At 39.5% G+C, this 24,373-nt stretch overlaps 1 protein-coding gene across 7 annotated transcripts in view; it reads left to right on the top strand.

Moving 5' to 3' along the window:
• Positions 1-24,373, top strand: part of ELMO1 (engulfment and cell motility 1) — a 521,159-nt gene that overhangs the window by 485,602 nt on the left and 11,184 nt on the right. For all 7 annotated transcript variants that reach the window (XM_037510323.2, XM_037510318.2, XM_054692471.1 and 4 more), the window contains 3 exons: positions 6,594-6,701; positions 14,224-14,306; positions 23,449-23,526. In XM_037510323.2, coding sequence (XP_037366220.1) covers positions 6,594-6,701; positions 14,224-14,306; positions 23,449-23,526 — 269 coding nt within the window. The remainder of the gene's footprint in view (positions 1-6,593; positions 6,702-14,223; positions 14,307-23,448; positions 23,527-24,373) is intronic.

Raw genomic sequence — 24,373 nt, 5'->3', positions numbered from 1 at the left:
ACAGTGTTTTTTAATTTTTTCAAAAGACATTAATTAGTCCCTTATCAATAAATATTTCCAATTTTCTAAAAATGAATTACTCAGTCAACAAAAAAAATTAGCATCTATGTTATAAATTTATTAATTGAGCTCCCTAGGGAGCATGACCATCTGTGTTGAATATAAAATCATCCTTCCGAATATAGATAGAAAACTTTTTGGTATTTGGTAAATGGATTTAAAATCTAGTGACTAGTTCCATGTGCTTAAAAATAGGGATGCAGAGCAGATTGTGCTGAAATTGGTTTCCTATTACCCCATCAAGACATTCCATTTAGATTTACACAGATTAATGAGAACATAATGTAGATCATTTTAATTCCCTTAAGAAAAGTATACGCTCATCTGACATCTCAGAGGGATACTGACATCTACCTCCCTCAAGCCCTCACAGGTCAAAGAGCAACTCACCACACTGCTTTAAACTTGTCAAAGAGTGAATCTGACTCAGAGGAGATTTAGTATTAACTTTATAGGGGAAAATGAGTTTCCCATCCCACCGAACTGAAAAGTGGAGGATCAATGTGGCCTTAACAGGCCTCACTGGGCTCAAGGCCCCTGAGTGGATATTTGCTGGTCTGCAAATGAGGATAACATGCAGTAGACATTTACATATCTGGGTTCCTGGGGCTTCTGACTACATTAAGACTAAGAGGCAGTGAATCATGTGAGACATGTCAAGCTATGTTCACATCCAGGCCTCTCCACTTGATAGCCGCCTTGGGCAACCTGCTTAATGTGTCTGTGCTTCTGTTCCCCCATCTATCATCTGGGATGACTTCACTTCCTACATAAAATTGTTGTAAGGGTTAAATAAAGTTAGGCATCTATAGCACTTAGTAGAGTGCTTGGCACAGGGACACATATTCATTAATGATATTTAATATTAATTTTTAATTTAGTAGCACCTCAGAATATAGACTTTTAAACTCAGGCAGTATAGTGCTAATGGATGTCACATACCTGCTTCCCTCCTTCCACTCCCACTACCCACTACTGGGTATGTTAGGCTCTTGCTCAGAAACCCGCACAAAGAAGGGTTGCTGTCATGTTCCCTGGCCTCTACAACAAAGGCTTAAAATGAAATCCCAGAAATTACATTAAGGTCATTATGTACTTCATGAGATTTGGGAGGCTCAGGAGCTACCCCCTACTTCCTTTATAATTCAGAGATTAGGGTCTTTCATAATCACTTGCACTGCATGATTTTGATAAGAACCCAAGGTGAACAATTAGAGAACCATTTCAAGACAAGATTATGAAACTTGCTTCTCGCTGAATACATTGTCTTTGTCATTGTTCATCATTCCTCCTGTAAGTGCTAACATGAAAAACCTAATTTGGAACTCAATAGTGGACAAAATACATCCAGACCCATGAGAGATCAGCATGCTTCTGTACTGCTGCCACAAGGGCTGTGTACCTGACACTGCTCCTTTAGCTCAGCAGAAAGCCTAACCCTGTGAACCTTTGTGAGCGAACAGGTGTTGTTCCTCTACCCTTGATTGAATTATTTTAGTATTTCATTAAACTTTATCAAAACGCATTTGTACAAAAACACAGGTTTAAATGAACATATTTTCGTAGGCAGAAAAGCCAGTTCATTTTCAAGAACAAGGCAGGTTCCAATCAATCAAAATAAGATCCATTGTTGCTAAAAGGCAGAGGGACCAGTAGTATAATCAAGAGGGCTACCACTGAGTGAGAGAACAGGAAGATGCTAATATTTATCGAGAACCAGCTTTGCAAAAGGTGCATGATGGAAATTATATATATATATTTTTCTCCAATAATTCTTAAAATTACTTCACAAATGAACAAGGATCACTAGAGTTTTTATATTTTGAACCAGAGCCCACGGCATAAACTGAGTCTAAGTGATGCCAAAGCACTGTGTAGGCCAAACCATCGTTAAAAGGATTTGGGGGCTTTGGCATCATCTTTTACTGTAAAAGAATATGTAATCCCCAGGGAGGCAGAATTCTGAATCAAAACACTAGTGTCTCATTCTGAAAAACATCCAGTGAAGTGAGAAGGACTTGAGAGGCAGAATGAACTTTAGTGGATCTGTAGTTATCTTTTTATCATCTTTGTAGTCTTCCTTTATGGGACCAACAGAGAAATATGCATCTCATCATCTAGAAGATGACATTTTCCTTTAAAAATATTGCTGGGCTCCCTCATGTTTTGTAACTTAGAAAGGTTTTGACCTTAGGAAAGATGTGGGCCTTCTGAACACACTGAGGAATTTGCACATTTTAGGTTAACCAAGGAAAAATACTAAATTTTAATGGAAGTGCCCTAGGACTAGACTTCAGCAAAGGATACCTGCCTCCCAAACACAGGACTCCTTAGGCCCTCTAACTATGAGCTTTGTACCCAAAACAAAGATCCCCCCATAACTCCATAACAGTCAATCAAGACCCAGTTCTTGCTGTGCCTGTACCTCATTGAACAGATTAGTATTTTACACTCACCGACAGTAGCTATTACTTAGTATTCCAGTCTCCCCCAAAGACCTGCTGTCCAGTCCAAGCTTGCCTCTAGCCTGGATGACAAAGATAGTGAGCCACACTATTCGATACAGCTACCTGTGCTACTTTAGGTAATTAAAATTAAATTACATTTAAAAGTTCTCCTTTTACTATTGGCTAAAGCAGATACAGAATATCTCCATCCTTGCAGAAAATTCTACCTAATAGTGTTGAAGAATTACAGTTGTCTATTACTATCAGCTCCTTAATGATTTATGTGACACTGAGGATAGTTTCAGTCAGTTCTAAAGACCATCTTACCAAACTTGTGATCATTGGAACCAGGTTTTCTGTCATTTATCCAAGAGAAGAAAGAGAAAATTGTCTCCATATTCTCCGTTTTTGAATTTAGGGATAAAGAGACGCCTATTAACATACTAACATTTGTAATTGACTGGAACACCTCTATATTAACTCTTTTCTCTTTAAATGCTAGTAAACAATCTTTGATAATGTTCTCACTGCTTCCTGCTAATTGCTTTTAGTGACACAATCTACTCATTCATTGCCCTGAGGGATTGAGAAACTAGTAGCATCATGCTGGCTTTTGAAAGAAAATACACATTTTTCTCACCTTAAAAGAAACTACAAATCAAGCTGCTCCTGGTTGACACTGAAATGGGCTCTCCCAACAAGTCAGGGTGCAGTGCTGCTGGGAACTAGCAGCTCTCTCAGCTCCACCTTCAAGACACACAGACCTTGGGCCTCCCCTGGTGGTGCAGGCAGTTGAGCGCCAAGCTATGAAGCTCTCCGCAGCCTCTGCAGCACCAGTTTGATTTCAGCTGGCCAGCAAGGGTCCCACGTGGTGCAGCAGACCTTTCCTGTCAAGCCCGCTGCTCCCCTCAGCAGTGTGTTTCATCAGTCTGCCTGTTCTGTTCCCTAGTCTGTCTCTGGTGAGTCCTCTCACCCTCCCGTGCATCTGGTCTGTGCCCCAGTTCTTGTATAAATAAATAACTAAATCCTTAAAAAAAAAAAAAAAAGGATACTGGTAGAGTGTATGTGAGTCAACACAATCTTCCTGAGCCTTTTCAGTCCCTTTTTCATTATTTTGTCATCCATCCAAGGTTTCATACATGATGGGAAGAAGCAGAACATGTCAATTATGTCAGTGACACACACTGCTTTTTGTAGTAGACAAGGAGGAAACTTGTATGAATTACCCAGAGATACAAGGAAAGCCAGAGAAGGGTAGTATAAAAACCAAGGGTATCTTAGCCTCTGGAAGGAGGAAATTCTTTCTTTTAGTCACCAGATATCATAATGACAGAACCCAGGTAGCCTTTTGTGTTTTTTTTTTAAGTAAACATTGGCTAAGAAAATGTTTGTCTTGCCCCCTGTGTCCCTGACAAACAGATACTATATTCTCTAATAGTTTCTGAATGCAAAATCTTGCATAAGAGACTGCCCTATTCCTGTTTCCCTGCATTGCAGGTGAAGTTGTTGAGTCTCTGGCCCTATTTCCAAGACCTGATAAGTGTCTGCACCATCCTTCTCTTAGTTGTGCTCAAGAAGTAAAAGAGCACTTCCCTGGCTTTGTCTCTCAGGTTTGCCTTTCATCCTAGTGACTTTTGCTGTATCTTCTAGGGTGCTGTGTACCTTGTAGGCACTCTGCAAATATTCATCAAATAAATAACAAACTACCCTGAAGTATATGCAGCACAATTTTTAGAAGCCTTACAAATGACTATCTCTTCAAATGATGTGTTTGCATTTTTCTCCACAAAGTATACTTGCACTAAATTTTGTTCCAGTTAAATTTCTTAATGCCCTACAAATATATTGAGGGTAGTTGATATTTTATTGCTTTGTCTTCAATATGTTTTGTCTTCAGGTTACCATCTCTAACCCCTAGAAACTGCCCCAGCCTGAGAAGCGAGGGATTTGTAGAAAGAGCAGAGTAAGACCAGTGTATACAAGGGCCAATCTCATGATTCCTTTCTGGTTTTCTTTCACCTGATTTTCTTTCAGTTGCTCATTTAGCTAAAAATGTCACCTCAGAAGCAGCAGGGGAAGGAAAGCTATATATGTGTAGTGCCAGGAAGAGTACAGAGCAGGTTTTCTATTATCCGAGCAGACCCGACGGGTAAAGTTGTCCTGGAGCCCTCGGTGGCTTTCTCAGGCTTGTATTGAGCTTTTATATGTAGTGCAGCAACAAGGTACAAGGCAGGCAGGGGTGCCAGGGGGCCAGGAGGCCGGAAGACCTCCAGGCCCCTGGCAAGTCTTCACCCTGGGCTTCTCTGGCGTTATTTCTCCCCTTCTCTCTCCTGCCTCTTCCTCTGCCTCTGCTTCTCTTGGCAAATATCTCAGTACTGCAGTCATGGCCCACAGAAGTAAATAACACAACAATGTAACAAATGCAGGTGCCCCATCAGGCAGGGCAATCCTAATGAAGGGAGGGCAGAAAAGCCTGAAAACCATTTACCTTACAATATGGAATTTCCACAGCTGGATTTGTGGTCATCACAGGACATTTAGATGTGATAAAACATCCTTTTGGTGCCCAGAGTTATCACTGGAAACCAAAGCATGGCCTCTTCCTCTGGAGCTCAAAATTCCTATAGTGAATAGCAAGTCCAATTCCCAAATATGTCCTCTTCCTGGAAAACTGATAATTGCATACACCAAAAAAAATTGACTGTTTGCCAGGTTCTTCAGAAAGATGACCTATGTTTGTCTGTGTATGTGTGTGATGTAATTTTGAAAATTGAGCAATTCCAGAGGTTTTCCTAGCCATCAAATAGTTTTTTCCTTTCAAATTTTCACATCAGAGTTAAAAGTCTTTTAAACATATGGATTACCATATTCTAACAGTATTCAGGAATTCTCATACCCTATTTATAGATAAGGAAGCTAGGAATCACAGAGGCATTTTGCTTTTGTAGATCAAATTCGGATGTTTTCTTTGTTTGTTGTGTGGTTTTTACTTCCATTTTTAAAACTTACTTTTTTAATAAAAGAATCAGAGTTAAGTTATGGTTTTTCATTGAAAGCAATTTTAGACATAAAAACATTTTTCCTACAATGTTATGGAGAGCTTTTATTCAAGTGATTTCAAAACAATTCATGTTTGTAGACAAAATCATGAAGTGCTTTAACTATGGCCACTATGTCTGCCAACTGTGTAATGGCACTATGGGGTTTACAGGTAATGGACTTTTGACTTAGGCATTTGACTAAGTCCCCTTGGGTCTTCATTTGTCAATTTAGCCAACACTAACTGTGCAACTTTTATTATCAGGAACTGTGTGTGGAGTTGGGGCATTGCAATTATGAAGATAGTGGCTCTCTTCTCCACACATTATTTTTCACAACACACCCACTCAAACAAGTTGCTTACCTAAGGTCTTTAGCAGATAATGAGAAGTCAATTAAAAGAGTTATTTATACAAAGGATCCTAAGGTCCTGGTCGTATCTATTTAGAGAACTCAACTCTAGGAATTGGAGAGGCTATTATATTTCCACTCATGGGAAAAATGCCTGAATCACTTAGATTATTTCCTCATGAATTCCGACCTTTATGTGTATCACTAGCATACTAATAGTTCATTGATTAATTTGGGTGTATTAGTCTCAGTGGTTGGGTTAGTTTGGTGTCGAATAAGATATGGCCCACAACTCTCTCAGTAGTCTTCCAATCTCAGAGAAATTTTTGAGAAAACTGTTTTTTCTTCCCACTTTTGTTAGGTTTATATGGATAAGGATTAATTCCCACAGAATTTATAGGTACTGATAAAATCATCCTCTGAAACTACTCCCTCAGAAAGCTTATTGCCATAGTACTTGATGATTTGATAACTTTTGCAATGGTCACTAAATGTGTATCAAGCAGGACAGGTGCTAATTACTTATTAAAATTAAGAGATGATTTACTGCCCAGGTCTCTAGAATTCGTTCTTTCCTGAAAAATTAAAATCAAATGAATTACTTGCTTCTCCAGGACAGACTATTAGGAAATAAGGATATTAATGTTTTTGGAAAACAGAATAACATACCTTGTAAATTTGTGTTTTCTTCCTCAGACAAATTTTGGTATTGTCGGCTTTCTCCAAACCACAAGGTCCTGCATTATGGAGACTTAGAAGAATGTCCTCAGGGAGAAGTGCCCCATGATTCCTTGCAGGACAAACGTAAGTGACTCTTCTGAGTAAAAGACCTGGATTTTGGTTGCTTATTTGTTCCCTGGTCACAAAACATCCTGCAGAAAAACTACCAACCTAAATAAACCCACAGGACATGTCACTCTATTATAAGTTCTGGTTTAAGCATTCTCATCAAGCACAAGCCTGATGGACCTGGGTAAGGGATTGAACAGGGGAGGGCCTAAAAGGAAGCTCAGGTATCTCTCTTAAAAGATAAAAACTTGGGGCTCAAACATCTACTTTCACATTAATAATCTAGGGGCTATTTCAAGGAGCAAAAGCAATATAAGCCTGATTCTGTCCACTGTCCTTTTCTGATGACCCAGAAAAGACCTAGCACCTCCCTTCTGTCACCCTACAACCTGTGGAAGTCAGATTGACTGCACTTCTCATAGCTCTTGGCCATAAAAGGTGAAAATAAATGCAAATAGGCAATTCCCAACATTCTCACACTGACATATCAGCAGACAGCCTAGAACAGTCTCTCTTACTCCAACTTAAAAATGGGACAGTCTGGTCTTTGTAGTGGCATTTAGTTCAGATTATCCGTAGCGTTTCTTTTCATAGGAGTGCTGCCTCCCCTGCCCACATTATTAGCGCTGTTAACAGGCAGAGAGAGAAATCTGAAACCCAAGGATGCAGAGTCTGAAGCATTGTCTACACATCTCTGCCATAGAGGTGATCAGGTCTCTATAATGAGGACCTCTGTAATGAGGACCTCTCTATAATGAGGACCTCCCTTCGGGTGTGAGAAAGCCTTCCCATCCCACCGTGGTCTAGCTCAAATATTAGTTCTCAAAGTGTGGTCCCAGGACCAGTAGCAGCATCACCTAAGAACTTAGTAAGATGCAAATTCTCAGATCCCCTAATTAGAAATTATGGAGAAGGGGCACAGTCTCTGTCTTCACAAACCCTCCAGGCAATTCTGATGTGCATTCAAAGTGAGAAATGCCCAACTAGATACTGTGCTGACAAGCTTCATAGTGATCCCCAAATGTAGCTTTCAGCATTTAAGTACAAATTATAAAAATCAAAGGAATTGATAGTGGGTACCAGCATTTAATTTTGGCCAAAATAGACTATTAAAAAATAGAATATAACTAAAGTTGAAGATCATAATCCTATCACAAAAATGAAAGGACTTTTGATCACAGGTTTTATATGCAGCACTTCCATTCTAACTTGTCCCATTGCTTTGAAATAGGTCACCTTCTTCCTCAAAAAGGTCAAGAGATGGGTAGCACCTGAGCATTGTGTAAGAACAGTTTCTAGGCTTACCCAAAATCTAATGCCCCTCCTCCACTCTAGTAGGCCAACATTCCTATAACCCAGCATGAAGGTACAGAGCTAGGAAATGCGCATGTCAGGGAAAGCAGCTTGCCAGGGTAGTTGCAGAAGAGCAGATCCTGAGCTTCAGTCTCCAAACAGATTTCAGTAGTGGAGTGATATCCTCAGAAAGGGTTGTTGCAGTCCCCTCTCACAGTGACTCCAAAACTCTGTCTTCAGCCTTTGAAATTTAGTTCAGTTCTTACTTCACTTACCTTAGGGTTACTTCCTGATAAATTGTTACTTCACCATTTCTATTTCACCATTATAGACTGAAAATATTATTAGTAAAAAATACATTTAATACACCTAACCCACAGAACATCATAGCTGAGCCTACTTTAAATGCACTCAGAACACTTCCTTGATTCTACAGTTGGGTGAACTAATCAACACAAAACCTATTTTATAAAAAAAAAAAAAATGTAGACTATCTCAGACACAGCTGGCTGTTTCATAGACTTGATGGGATGGAAAAAACACAAACCATATTGTCTCATAAACCCTGACAACATAGCACACTATAGAGTGTTAACTCTTGTGATCGTGTGGTCAACTGGGATCTATGGCATATTGTCACTGGCCAGCATCACAAGAATATGGTACCACAAATCCCTAGCCCAAGAAAATATCAAACTTCAAAATTTGAAATATAGTTTTCACTAAATATATATTCAGTGAAAATTGTTGCATCATTGTAAACTTGAAAATCCTAAGTCTAACCATCACTAAGTCAGGGAATTGCCTGTAATTCGGAGTTCAAAAGAGCAGTTTATAACCAGTTTATCTGTTGCAAGATAAAACAAGCTGTAAACTACACACACATACATGATTAGCCATATGTGCCATAGAAAGGGTAGATGCATATAATGAAATAAAATGAAACTATTATGTGCCTGAGATGAGAAGTCCCAGAGTGTGGAAACCACAATTTACTACTTTAGATCTGCCACCTGATTTATATTTAGTTCAAATTCTACATTCTGCCTGGAGCAAAATGGCCCACTCTCTTGGAGTCCTTAAAAGTCAGAATCCTCATTGCACTAGAAAAATGAAATGTTCCTTTAATTAATGTTAAGTGCCATTCTTCTTACTACATAAGATTGCCCTGTCATGAGACCAAGGGGAAAATTGTCTTCTGCCCCTTGAGTGAATCAGTGCTGTATATTGAGATATTGATGAATCAAAGAATGTAACTGAATCTTATTAATACAGATTGAGGGCCTCTCCTTAATTATCTTCTTTCTAAAGATTTAGGAAATCTTGCTTCTTATATTCTTTTGGTGTGACAGGAGATAGGGCTCTAGATGGCTCCACATCTCCTTATATGCCCTCTCATCCCACGTCCCTCCCACCTGATTTATAGGTTCCCATCACTTCCTTAAATACTACACATTGCTTTCTGACCATGCTCAGGATCCCCCTGCCTCCTTTTGAAAGAATCTAGGCCAACACTCCTTGCTCCCACATCAAAGGGACCGGGGAGAAAAAGCACAGCCCCCTCACACAAGGCGATTAAGCCTGTTCCAGTAGATAAAGAGAGCAGCTGAGACAGCAGAGCAAAGTCAGCGATTTGGGTCACTGACAGTGAATAATTCAGGTCCCTCAATATATAGAGGGAATTGATTTTGATTATTAATAATAAGAATGATTGCAAATAACATTTATTGAGGGCTTACTGTATGCCTGGAGCTGTGCAAAGAGCTTTAGATAAATTATCCTCTTGAAGATGTGAAGAGATAGCTATCATTGCCCTTGTTTGACAGATAAGGAAACTGTGATATAGAAAAATAAGACACTCTTCAAGGTCACCTGGCCCATGAATCCTCGAACAAAGATCTCAATGCAACCATCTAATTCCAAGGCTCAGATTTTTACCCACTCACTTCCTAGATTAACAGCCAGCAATGACCTTGCTTTCAGCATTAAGAGTTAATTCACAGAGCAACCCTGGGAGGCATATGGTATTGCCGTTCCACACTGCAGGCCAGGAAACTTAGGGTCTAAGAACTTAAACTCAAAGTGATATAGCCAATACGTGGATCTAAAATTCAAGCCCAGATTCTGTGATTCCTAAGACAAAGCCATCCACTCTTCTGTGCTGGTAAGTTAGAGACCAGAGACTTCACTGAACTCTCCAGGAGTCAGCCTGCCCCTCCGCCCTACCTCTGCCAATGGGAACTTTGACTATGGAACCATATACAAAATAGGTACTCCTGGCTTACCAGGGTGGTTTCTGGCTGAACATGGCTCCCAGTGATGAAAACTGAAATTGGGCCTCCCTGATGGTGCAAGGGGTTAAGGCACAACCTATGAAGCTAATTGCAGCCACTGTAGCACGAGTTCAATCCCCAGCCAGGGAGCTACCCACATGGTGCAGCATACCTCTCTTGACTCGCCCGCTATTCTCCTAAGCAGTGTATTTCAGTCAGTCTGTCAGTTTTGTTCCTCACTCTGTCTCTGGTGGGTCCTCTTACCCCCTGCAATTCTGGCCTGTGCCCCCATTCTTGTATACATAAATAAATAAATCTTAAAAAAAAAGTGGAAACTATTTTTATCATGTGGCCACATTTACTTTTTCCATAGTATTTTTATTTTAATTCACAATTACAGTTCTGTAGATATTAGCAATCAAAGAATTTTCTAAATGTATCTGAAGTGATAACCACATCCTGGAGCTGTATTCTACATGATTTGAGGGTGCTGTGACCTTTCCATACTTAGGGAGAAATAAACTAGCAAGGAAGTACCGAATGGAAGAAAGAGCAGTGGTCCAAGTTCTGCCCCCCACTAGCTATGTGACATTTTATCATTTTCTCTTTAAACCTCAGTCTTGCCAGCAGTAAAATGGGAATGTTGGATTAGATTGTCTCAATTCTGCTCAAACTGAAAAAAACATTGAAGAGACTAGTCCCCAAAGAATAAGAGTGACAGGTAGGACCCCAATAGTGACGCTCCTGCTTCTCATATTCTGGGACCCTATTCTTGATGTTGCGCCCACATGAGCAGGTTTGATGGAAACATTGAGCTGATTTTGAAGTTATCAGGAGCCCTCTGCTGCCTCTTTAGGGTGTAGATTAAGATACATAGACTTATCACTCTGACTCTGCCCCTGGGACAGAGAGGATGGCATTTTAGCCCTGCTGATGTCTACTAATCTTCCAGTGCATCTGGAGACAAACTATGCAAAGAGCAACCTTTAAAAGCCACAATGTATTTTTAGAATTTTGTGTTTTCCTTTTAGCCACAATCCTGTGAGTAATATAGCAGCTTGTGTCCTTGACAGGGGACAATACTTATAAAAACATAAAATATGTACTATCACAAGCACTGTGGAAAAGTGCCTCCTCTCTCCTGAAGGCTTCTCATTAGAGATTCTGAAGACTGCCCCCACAATAGACTTTTGTGTTACTCTTGTCCCGTTCCATATGATGGGTTTTCAAAGCCAAGGGCTAACTTACTATTCATAGATTGTCGGCACCTCTCTGTAGTTCGTTGACCATGTTATATATTATACAACAAGAGATTTTCTACAAAGTACTGTGACTCAGACTCCATCTGAAGCTCGAGAAGATTTTTTAACTTTGAGAAAGCAAGTTAATTTTATCAAAAAATCACTTCACTGGTGTATTTTCCATAGAAAAGTAAACCAACTTTCCAAAGTGTACAAATTGCCCCTTCCAGGGGTAATAAATAGGCAGCCAGATTGACCCATCAGAGCAATTAGGACTAATTGCTGGTTATGAAAATTGACTTGAAGGCTGAAGCCAGTGGTTATGTTCAAAGAGAACTTCAGGAATCATTGAACCTCCTACAGGAAAATGCCAACACAAAGGTTATGACACTCAGGAAGGCTGCATTGCTATAGTATGGTACAGGAACAAACAACCTCAAATTCTCACTGGCTTCAACAAAAGTTTCTCACTCACATTACTTAACTTGCATTGGTTGGCAAAAGATCATTCCACACAGTTATACTCAGGGACACAGGCATGTGACTGCTTTGCCAGCCCATAGTTATGCCATGCATGGAACATGTTGCCTCTTCTGTCTACTACTGGAGAAGAGAGGCTGATGGATATGACCTTCACACTCCCTCCGCCAAGAAAAGAGATTTGCCATTTCTACTCTTGTTTCCTTGACCAGAACTACAAAGGTTGTAGGGAAATGTCATTTCTTTCTCTCAGAAGGAAAGGAAAGCCAATTATTAATTAGTACAAATAATGTACTTATTAATGCAGTTTACTATTTTACTAAAGAGACAGAATCAGGACTGTAAGATGAAGGAGATGTGGTAGGACAGATAGCAGGAGGAGCCTGCACAGAGTCCTGAAGAGGTTTATCAATGCCCTGCTCATTTCCAGGGTTAGTAAAAGGTCTTGGATTACCTAGAAAAGATTTTTTTTCAAGAGTTGCAATGTTCCTATATATCCCAAGTGACCCTAGATTCACAGTCCCAATTCACAGGATTGGAGAGAGACAGATGACTTCACTTTTTTTTATTTTTTGTACATTAAGGTTCCTACCACTTTCTTTCTCACATCATCTTTTTTTTCAAGATTTATTCATTTATGATCAATGGAGGGAAGTTTTCTTGTCTTTTGTAATTTTGTGACTTGTGATATTACAGTATTTAAGATCATTAAAAGAAGAATGGGGGTGGATGACACCATCAAAATACTCTGGAATAACATGCATATAATCATATTCTCTCAAACGATACCTGAATGAGTAAAAACATTTTCTATACAAACCACCACCAGAACAGTTTTATGTAGTAGTTAGGATAAAGTGGTAGCATAAATGTAGAAATTTCCTTATATGTGTACTTATTAGAAAAGTGAGACTCTAAAAGGAAGATTTTTGGGACTGAGTCTTTAGTTTGCATTCATTAAATGATCATTATTGAAAAAAAAAAAAAAAGATTTGAGCCTCCCCTGGTGGCACAGGTTCTTGTATAAAATAAATAAATAAATCTTTAAAAATAAATAAAGGGCCTCCCCTGGTGGCGTGGCGGTTGATCGCTGGGCTGGGAGGCTGCCCACAGCCTCTGCAGCGTTGGTTCGTTCCCCGACCACCGGCAAGGGTCCCACAAAAAAATAATAATAATAAATAAATAAATATTTTAAAAAAGATTTTTTATGCATACAATCGCTGGGGTACAGGATTGTGGGGGGTGAGAGGATTCACCAAAGACAGAGTGGGGAACACAACAGGCAGACTGACTGAAATACACTGCTGAGGGGAGCAGCAGGCGAGGCAGGAGAGGTCTGCTGCGCCATGTGGGTAGCTCCCTGGCTGGCTGGGGATCGAACTCGTGCTGCAGAGGCTGTGGATAGCTTCATAGTGCTGTGCTTAACCCTATGTGCCACCAGGGAGCCCCCTCACATAATCTTAACAAAAGTCTTAAATGCACAAACTTCCCTGCCTTCTGTCTTTCTGATGTGCTAAGACATAAGATAACATCATTTTATCTAACTGCATTATTCTCAGAATCTTCAAGATAAATACCAACTAAATTTCCTATCAGGAAGGAATGTTTCCTTTATTTTATTGAGTTTTGTTTGTAAAATAGGGGTAATAAAATCTGCCTCACAGAATCATTGTAAGAATTCAAGAAATGTTATAGTTAGAATTTAAAGAGTGAAAATTCAGAACCATTTAGATTCAGATAATTTTTTTTAATATAGGGTTGCTGTTACTCATTATCCAAAATGCAGAAACTATCTAGATGCAGCTACTATAGCAAGAGATGCTGATATATGTGATGCAGTTGGCATTGCTCCTAGAACATAGATATCTTCCTTAATATCAGTACTAGTACCAATATTACTATTGTTAGTGCAGCTGCTTCTAATACTCTCACTTTTAACATGACTATAATGGATGGTTATTATTGTTTTAGGTATTGATTTTAGTGAACTAGATTCTGCTGATGGATAGATCTCTCCATGGATGCTCTTTACCAGAATAAAAGAATATAATTTAATTTCTAGGCCTGGGACACCATCTGAGTTCTCTTCCTCTTTCCCCTTTTTCTTTCTCTCTTCCTTTCTTTCTCTTTTTATAGTCATTACTGGAAATAACAACTTTGATAGCAGACTTGATGTTTAGGCCTGCTTCTTCATTGACGTCTGAGCTTTCACATGGTGTAGTGACTTTCATTTTCTTTTATGAATTGCAGTGCCAGTGGCAGATATCAAAGCTGTGGTGACAGGAAAGGACTGCCCTCATATGAAAGAGAAAGGTGCCCTTAAACAAAACAAGGTATGATTTTCAAATTATTGCAAATAGCTCTGTCAGCAACTGTGGTGGGCCCAGTCTTCTGTGGCAGCAATACATGTGTATGAGAGAATGTTTTACATCTGCATTCTGTTTTACATCTCTTAGCCTTATTCTTTCTTTCACTGATACTTGTTGAATTCCTACCATTATCTTCCATTCTCTTGCTTTCTGTCTACTTCCCGCCTTAGCAATTGTCCTCCTCACTTTTGCCCCCTCTCCAGTTCTCTCTAGAACTTTCTCCTCTCATCCCCATCCATTCTCTGCCCTCTTCCAGCTTCCCATTTATGTTCCTGTCCTCACTTCCACTTCTGTATCTTTCATTTTCTCCTGCTGTTCTCAGCCCTCAGTATCCTTGCTGAGGTCTCAGTGAAGTCAGGGAAAAGCAGAGAACAGCTGACTCAAAAAAATTTTAGGAAGCATTTAAGGTGATAGATAGGCTTCGTCATCATGGAAGGAAGACTGTGAAATATTTCAAACTTAGCTTAAAGGAGAAAAATTCCCAAAAAGGATATGTAGTTTAAAACTTCTTCACTTTGGGGCCTCCCCGGTGGTGCAGTGGTTGAGCGCTGGGTTGTGAAGCTGCCCGCAGCTTCTTTTTTTTTTTTTTTTTTTTTTTTTTTTTAAAGATTTATTTATTTATTATTTATACAAGCACTGGGTACAGTCAGAAGCGCGGGAGGGTGAGAGAATTCACCAGAGCCAGAGCGGGGAGCAGAGCAGGCAGAAGGACCGAAGTCCACTGCTGAGGGGAGCAGCGGGCGGCAGGAGAGGTCTGAGCGCCTTGTGGGACCCTCCTCCGGTGGCCGGGGAGCAGCCGGGGATCGAACCGGCACTGCAGAGGCTGCGGGCAGCTTCGCAACCCAGCGCTCAACCGCTGCGTCACCGGGGAGGCCCTGCCCGCAGCTTCTGCAGCGCCGGTTCAATCTCCGGCTGCTCCCCGGCCACCGGATGAAGGTCCCACATGGCGCACAGACCTCTCCTGCCGCCCGCTGCTCCCCTCAGCAGTGTACTTCGGTCCTTCTGCCTGCTCTGCTCCCCACTCTGGCTCTGGTGAATTCTCTCACCCTCCCGCGCTTCTGACTGTACCCAGTGCATGTATAAACAAAATAAACAAACAAATAAATAAATAAAAAACATGCCTCTATTTTAAAAAAAAAAAATTAAAAAAAAAACAAACTTCTTCACTTTGAAATATTTTTCACCCTCCCCTTCTAGTTTACCAACTGGCTATTGGTGAGGTGTGAGAGGGGTAGTATTTGAAAAGATGGAGGAATTTCCTTGCCCCAGTTTGGTGGTGTTTGTCCCTAGAAAAGCCATCAAGTATTAATTCCTTGTTCTCACCTCTCTTCACCTTGTGATTCTTTATATAACCATTATAAGCAAAATTATCCAGATTAATCTGGATGTTCCAAATACCTTGAAACCAAAATTACCACATAGATTAATAAACTGCTTCTTTATTGGCCAATGTTGTATCTGAAAGGAATACAACAATTATACACATCCTAATTATCAATCAGGTTTAAAGTGAATAGTCCCTGCTCTGTAATTGCAAACATTATAAGACAAAAGAGAATCCTGGTCTGCATAGAATAACCCTATCTATAGTTGAGGAAAACATAAAATTAATGTAAAATCACTTTTCAGGAAGACAAACGGGAGAGGATACAGTCAAGAAAATGAACAGCAAGGTCTCTGTTTCTTAAGTTATATAGGTATAACTCACTTCAAGTCCATGCAAATCCTTCTTCATCAAGCCAGTCTCCACACAATAATATAATTTACCAAATTGGCAAAGATAATGACACAAGGTCATGCCTAAGAGTCTGGGGTCTTTAGGTCATCTGTTTTAGTGTTTCCCACTCCTCCCTGATATAGGGGATTCTACAGTTCATCAAATTCCAAGGACAGCCTTAACTATAGCAAAAAGCTCCAGTCTGTGGTTTGCCCCATTTAGCACCACCTGACATGCAGCGATACCAGATGCTCACTCCACAGTCTTAGGGGGCATTGGCTTGGCTCAGCTCTAGCTGAGTCCCCCTTGGTTATATAACACTTGGAACAAAGTGAGTGGGGGTAACTGGCAGCAACAAAACTCTATAACCCATAAAAGTCCAGAGGGATGCAGTTGGTGGCAAAATCGCCTGCCAGGACTGAAGCCTTCTGAGTAGGGACAGAGAAAATTATGCAAAACAGGCATGGTGGGACTTCTGGTTTCAGTTCATACATGTAAAATGCTTGGGAATTGTCACTTGTATCCTTAACGTAAGTGAAAATTAACAATTTTCTGGGGCCTACCTGAAAACAGAGGTTGCAGAGCAAACCACTACCCTAGAATCTGAAGATTTAGGTACCTCTGGAGAGTCAGGTATATCTGGAGCATCAGAGCCAAGTCTACTCACTTGGAACACAAGCCACAAGAGCGACAAATCATAAGATCAATTAAATGCCAAATCAGATGTGCTATAGGCTGAGTGTGGACCAGGGTGAGAATGAGAAACTCTTGGGGGTTATAGTCTTAAGGGGTGACCCACGCTTTCATAGACTTTACCTTCAGTAATTCTAGCAAATTTTCACAGTGACGATCTGAAAAAGATTAGTCCCTATGGTGTGGTGTCGGGCATGAGGGTGGAGATAAAGGGAAAAGTAATCATGAAATATGCCAGAGTCTTCTTCATAACAAATTCCTGTTTTCCAAACCCTTTTCCAAACTAAGGCAAGGCACTATCTCACATTTTATCCCCCTTTAATCTTCCTGTGTCAACTGTGGTGATTTGAAGGGGGGTGAGTGTAATCAATAGCAGTCAGAGTCTTGAGGTAATAAATGGGTAACTCTGAAATCACAGAAAGAGGAGGGGGCACAGACAAAAGATCTATACCACTGGAAAAATGCAAGAGAGGGTGACAGCCCCAAGATATAGGACCCTTGAAAGATGGAGACTTAATTGGAAAATTCTAGAATGTAATATACCAAGGCCTGCTGATGGCTCTTCAATTTTTTCTGCTACAGAGTAGACTCTAACATTTTTGACCACTGGAATTGTGGTTGGCTTAATTCTCTGAGCAAGGCAAATTGAGACTAGAACCCTTAAGAGAGAAAACAAATTATCCATAATTGACAGTACTTTTCACTCACTCATCATCTGCTAAGATGGGCACTGTCCAAGATCCTAAGAATAGAAAAACGGGGATCTGAGCCTTTCTTTTGTGGTGGAAGCATTTGTTCAACAGTCATTCCCTCAGTCAGTTCTGGAGCACCTGACATGTGATGACATCTGGGCACAGACTGGTGAACAGGGCAGACATGGTGCAGTTAGTGTGAGGATTAGAGGTCACTGTGTTTCACTGAGGTCAGTGCAACAAGCAAATTTCTTTGGAGAAAATAAGTGCTGGCTTCTTCACAGAGAGATTAAGAATTTCTGAGACTTAATAAGAAATGTAATGGGTGAATTGAAATTCAACAGGAAGAATTTTATTTCACGAATGAAAGATTCTAAATGCAATTTCTTTAATTTATAAAATCAAAGTTTTGTTGTTGTTGTCATTTTGCTGTGTTTTTCAGAGTGAGTTTTCCTGGTGCTTATCCCACTGAATATGGGTATTATAGTTAAACTAAATCACCAGAGGCAAGAGCTGACCAGAACTCACTGATTCAAACAGGAGTATAATTGGTGTAAGAGATGCTTTCCTCTCATCATGTGGCAGAATCCAGTTCTCATTTTTTCCAGTGTGATTCATAAACCTGAAATAAGAAGCAGATTATACTAGAAACTGATGTTCTAGCATACACTCGAAAAGCCTGATTTTAACCAAAAAGTCTTTTATTCAGATTTACTTCATTCATCATTCATTCAGTTAAATGTATTCAGCATCTTCTATATACCAGGTCTGTGTCAGGTGCTAGAAATCCAAAGATAAATGCTATCAAACCCCATCCTTGAGTGTCTGACAGATAAGACTTAGGTATCAATGTGCAATTATAATCCAATGTTGTCTATATCCCAGTAAGTTTAAACACAGGGTGAGCCCGGGAGACTTGAGAAAGACTAATAAAGGAAACAATATCTAAGCTAGGTTTTGAAAAGGGATTTATCAGAGACAGAAGTGAGTAAAGTTTTTTTTTAGGACTAGGAAAGAGTACATGACAAGGTATGGTGCCCTTTCAACAAATGAATGACCATCTTCTGAGAAACACTGATTTCAGAGCATAGGATTGATGAGCGCAGACAAAAAAAAAATGGGTCAGAGAATTATTGGTTAATAATGCTACTAAGATTGGGACCAGAAAATTATAGTTTCCTGAAGAAGGCAATGTTCCCTATATATCTGTACTAGCTCTGAAATCTACTGTTTCTGTGACCATATTTAACACACCACACACACACACACACAATACATTATATCTGAGTCTTTAATCAGAATGCCTTGCCCTCACAATGACCTGGATAGGATAACAGAGAAGCAACATAGCATAAGTGAATGCTGGGCAGAATGTCCAATCAAGGCACAGCACTCCAGAACAGTGTAAGAAATAGCAGACAAAGATGTGTACTAAAATATGGCAAACAAAACTCTACTCTTGTATTCAGCCAATTATTTGACCCACATTCCTGCCCAAAATGTCTCTTAGCATCCCCTTATCACTGGTCCCCGGGCCAGAGGGATCGTATCCCCCAGGCATGGAGGGATCTATAGGTATTCCTGCCCATTCTCTTGCCAGAACTCACCACCCCAATCCTCTTCCACATAAAGGAGTGGAAGATGTGAATTAATGGCACAGTGAATGGAGATAAACCACTCCTGGACATAATTTTTCACTGAATTAATCCAGCAGGAATAAAAGACCTTAGCTAGTGATTAGCAAAGCCTCAGAGCATCAGATGTCTAAGTGAGTGTTGTAGTCTGTGACAAGAAGCCCTGAGGGAGACACTGCCCTACATCCATGATTGCTTACTCTACCACCTCCTGGCACCTCTCACACACACAGTTTGGACAGGTGGCAGCTTCTAGAGTGTTAGTCCGAGAGGTGCCATCGCTCCCAGCATTGCCGCCTCCCTGCTGAAGAGCTGACCTCCACCAATGACTCCATGACAGCAAGCCAGAGACATCAATAAAACTGATTATAAGTGATAGCAGCCTTTAACACAGGCATGCAGTTCAGAGAATTAATTCCTCCTACCCCTCCCAGGCAGCTTTGGTGAAATTAAAGTGAGGATTGACATTCTCACAAATTTCCCATTTCCTGCCTGTGTTTATCAGGAATCTAGGTCATGACAGTTTTGCTCACTCACGTCTTCACTGGTATATGCCTTAGAAGGACAAAACCCAAAGTTTGCAGCCCCCCGCCTTCTCCTTCCTTCTCTGTGCCCCTGCAGAAGAACATCACAGGACAACCACACTGAAACTCTGTTCTCAAATGACTTCAGCACCTCACTAAGAGGTGGTGTCAGGTTCCAAGGTATTCACACCAGCTCGCTGTCTTTAACAGGTATATGATTGCCACATGACTGCCTGAGACAAAGCGACAGCTGTCCTCCAGAGTCAGCCCAAATGCTTCTGAGTTTCCCTCTTTACTAAGGTCATCTAATGCTGATGTAATGTCCTGACTGTTCAAATGCAAAGCCCCTCCTCTCCTTTCTCTCTGTCTCTCAAGTATGAGTCAATGAGTTTTCCTAATGAATGACATCAAGATTAGTAAATAAATCATCATTTATATCAATGTTTCTAATTCAAAAGCAATTTTTATGACTTTATGAGATTTAAAATTTAACATTTTATGGAAAAAAGTTAAATTTTAAAAGAATAAATCACCTAAGGTCCCACCACCGTAACATAATAATTTTCATTTTAGGTATTTGCTTCCCGTCTCTGTCCATAGTAGACATTGTTCAAAATTATGTAATAATGTTCATTTCTCTTGCTTTTTTTCACTTTAAATCAGATCTTCAGTATTAAATTGAATGACTGACTGAATATATTCCTCTGACTGCTAATTTGTTATTGCTTTAGTCATTTACCCAAAGGAGAGAGGACATTTAGTTCCTCACATTATATTTTACAAAGAATAATGATTTTTTAAAATAAAAAAATGATTTTTTTAAAAATAAATTTTTTTGAATAAAAATAAAAATTATTTTTTTAAATAATAAATCTGACAGTGAGATCCCTGTTTCTTGATATAGATTGCCTTACAGTTTTATTTTTGATTGAGTTAATATTGATTTACAATACTACATATTGCTTTAGGGAAATAGAGTCATACCTCCCACTTACTGATTTTTTTTTAAATAAGCCCAAGTTATGGGACTACCAGTAGGACCATGACCATTTGAATGCTAACTAAATCACCCAAGAGAGATGGCAGACTTAGTAGAAACATTGTTTTTGTTTGTTTAGGTGACTCCTTTTTAATCTTACGGATATCCACTGGATGGGTCCGAATAAAGGTCTACGCAATAAAAGGAGTGAAAAATGAAAAGAGGGATATTTTTGGAATAGCTCTGATTCCCTAACTCAACATTCTTTCCTTTACTTCTTTCTGTTTCTGGCAGGGTGAGAATTATGAGAGTGTGAGATATTGGTAGTTCTGGGCTCAGACCAAGATATGCTCCCTCTTAATGAGATGGAGGTGAGCCAGATGCAAACAAAGGGAGACCCACAAGAAGCCCAATGCATGACTGTGTCAGCAGAGTCTCTCAACTAGTGCTGAGCTTTCTGAGTCCATTTTGGAAGAATATTTTAATCCATCTGAAATCCTATCTTCTGTTTTCCTTCTGGGACATTCTATGAGTTACTTACCAAAGACAAATCCTCTGACAAACGTTAAGGCAGATAGTAATGTGGGGAGATCTGAACCCCTAAGAATAATACCTCATAGACAATTACTGAGCACAGCTGGAAAAGGGGCTGCCATCAGTGGTGCCTAATAAAAGCACAGACAAGGAAGAACAGCTAGCACTTGTGTGTCATAATGATGCAGAGCACTGATATGCTTGCTCTCTCCCTCACCCCAGATTAACAGCCATAAGGGTATTGAGATGTGCAGACAACTTTCATTTTCCAAACGTATTCTGCTGACTGCTCAGATGAGTTAGAATATTGATTGTACCCAGTATTGCACAGTACAAGCAATTTGAGAAATGTATTTTAATGAACATATCTGAAACAACACTGAATATCTCAGCCAAGGTCATTCAGGTACAGTGAAATGACAGTGTCACTTAGTCCTTAGTCCTTTCAATCTGGCTCAAAGACTGAACTCAATAGATGCTCACCAATGAATGAACCCAGGCATTCTGACTCTTGAATCCATGTTTCTCTCTTTTTTCCAACTTAATTTTATTGAAGTAAAGTAGGTTTACATCTTTGTATCTTCTCTTGGGATTATAGGTTCAAACCTCTACAAATGTATACTTCTCACCCTGCCCACCACCAGGGCCCCAACCATCCTCCACCATGTTCCATTAGGTCCCTTCCTCCCCTGCCACTCCCGACCCTCCTCATCTGGTTGCTTCAGTTTTATAGTCAAATGTTTATTGTTGGTTTCATTTTCACTACCTTTAGTTATGTTTCTCTATATTCCACATATAAGTGAGATCATCCAGTATTTTGTCTTTTTTCTTCTGGCTTATTTCACTTATCATTATCCTTTCCATTTCCATCCATGTTGTTCAGATGTCAGGAGTTCATCTGATTTTAATTACTGAGTAGTATTATGTGTGATAGAGTGTGTGTGTGTGTGTGTGTACTACATTTTTTCTGATCCATTCTTCTGTCTTTGGGCACTTAGACTGCAGTGAACTTAGGAGTATGTATGTGATTATGTCAACATATGCAGAAAAAGTATTTGATAAGATTCACTATCCATTTACGATAAAAACCCTAAAAAAAACCCTGAGGATAAATGAACATTCTTCAACATAATAAGGAGCATATACAACAAACCCATAGCCAACATCATACTTAATGGTGAAAAACCAAAAACTTTTTCTCTAAGATCAGCTACTAGAAGTATGTCCACTTTCACCACTATTATTCAACGTGGTACTAGAAGCCCCAGCTAGACCAATTAAGCAAAAGAAAGATATAAAAGAACAAAAATTGGGAAAGAAATAAAACTTTCATTATTTGATGACATGATAATATACATGGATAAACCTAATGACTCTGCTAAAAAATTAATTGAAATAATGAATCAATTCAGTAAATGGCAGGGAACAAAATCAATCTGCAAAAATCAGCTGCATTTCTATGTGCAAACAGTGAGGCAGCAGACCTCTCCTATGTGCAAACAATGATCTAAAAGAGAAAGAAATCAAGAAAACAATCCTATTCATAATTGCAACAGAAAGAATTAAATACCTAGGAGTAAACTTAGCAAAGTAAAGGACCTATATGAAAACTATGAGACATTGTTAAAAGAAATAGAAGACACAAGGAAATGGAAAGATAGTCCCTGTTCAAGTATTAGAAGAGTAGACATTGTTAAAATGGCCATCCTACCCAAAGCAATATATTAGATGAAATCCCTGTCAAGACTCCATGTTTCCCTTTCATATCCTGCAGCCTTGATAGGATAAAATCTTGCTTTTGCGGAGCCTTTGCACTCCAATAGTTTATAGATTAAAGAACAGGCATGTTACCTAATGCTAATGGCTTTACCAGGAGCCTCATTATCTCCTTTATAGTTTCCACATGTTAGGATGCTTATGCACCTACGAACATCTGTCTGTCTGGGGTTGATTGAAGATAAAGCAGTCGTCAGTACGGCTGATTGGGGAAGACTTTATTGTTTTTCCTGGTCTCTCTGGAAGGGAGATGGTAAAAAAAGAATAGTAGCAGAGCTGTGGGGTGATGTGGCCTTGGACAACCCATTCAGCCTCTCCAAGCCCCTCCCATGAAAGGGAATGATGACAGGTGCTACGTGGACTGTCCTGAGAATTAAATGAGGTGACTCATATGCACCTCTCCTTAATGAAGAAAAGTATGTTTTGAAATCTTGCAAAGTGTGTCTATTCCTCCCATCAGCAAAGGGCTGTTTCTCCTATTGGACACAAGGCAGGCCCTACTTCATGTTCAATCTACAGCTATTTTTCCTTCATATGTTTCCTCTTATCATTTGTAGGAGGTGCTTGAACTTGCTTTCTCCATCTTATATGACTCAAACTGCCAACTGAACTTCATCGCTCCTGACAAGCATGAGGTAAGGGTCTCAGTGGGGTTAACTCTTGATTCATCTTCTGTAGAAAAACAAGCAGGAGGAAAAATACTGCAAAGAAAGAAATTTCATATTTTAAAAAACCTGTCTGAGAAAAATCATGAACAAAGGAATATCTTGTTGACTTGGAGTAGAATGGAAAACTCTACTTACAATCATTCCAACTTCTTACTAGTTTGATCAGTAGTTTATGGCAAAGAAAAAGAATGAACAAGTGTCTCCAATTCAGTAAGGTTAATAATTGTTAACCCAGAGGAATAAGTAACCATGGTTTTGGCTCTGATTTTCATCGAATATTCAATTTTTGTCAGGATTTCACAAGATAAATGCATCTCTATTCTTTAAAACATTTGATGAAATAGATTTTATACCATGTATCTTTAAGTTATTTTAAGAGGTGCAGGCCTGTCTCTGCTGTTAGAATTTTATTTTCAAGATGATTTTATTCCTTTTTGACATCTTGTTATATGTATAATTTCTTTCTCTTCTTGAGCACACTGCCAACTATATTTAAAATATTTAGCATAAATCCAGGAAAATGCATTTGTAAGATTCAGTAGCAGTTATGGTTGATTTAACTTTTTTTCTTGTAAACTGGAACCCAAAATCATATATGAAACTTTTATTTCTAGATGATACCATTCAAATTTTTGTTTTGTGTGTCATTGCATAAACAGCTTTTAGAAAGAAAGGGAACATTTTAGTAGAATCTGACTTTTGTTCCCCATTACTCCTAGGAGATTTAACTCAAGAAAAAAAAAATACTGCTATAATGAAAAGTTCTTCAGTATCTAGCTCTCACTGCTTTGAAGCTTTTGAGCAAAATTGTGCA

The sequence above is a fragment of the Talpa occidentalis genome, unplaced genomic scaffold (assembly GCF_014898055.3).
Source record: "Talpa occidentalis isolate TD23 unplaced genomic scaffold, MPIMG_talOcc4v2.1, whole genome shotgun sequence".
NCBI classification, from domain to species: domain Eukaryota; kingdom Metazoa; phylum Chordata; class Mammalia; order Eulipotyphla; family Talpidae; genus Talpa; species Talpa occidentalis.
Note: the sequence above shows the minus strand (reverse complement) of the source record. Positions and strands in the feature narration are given on the sequence as shown.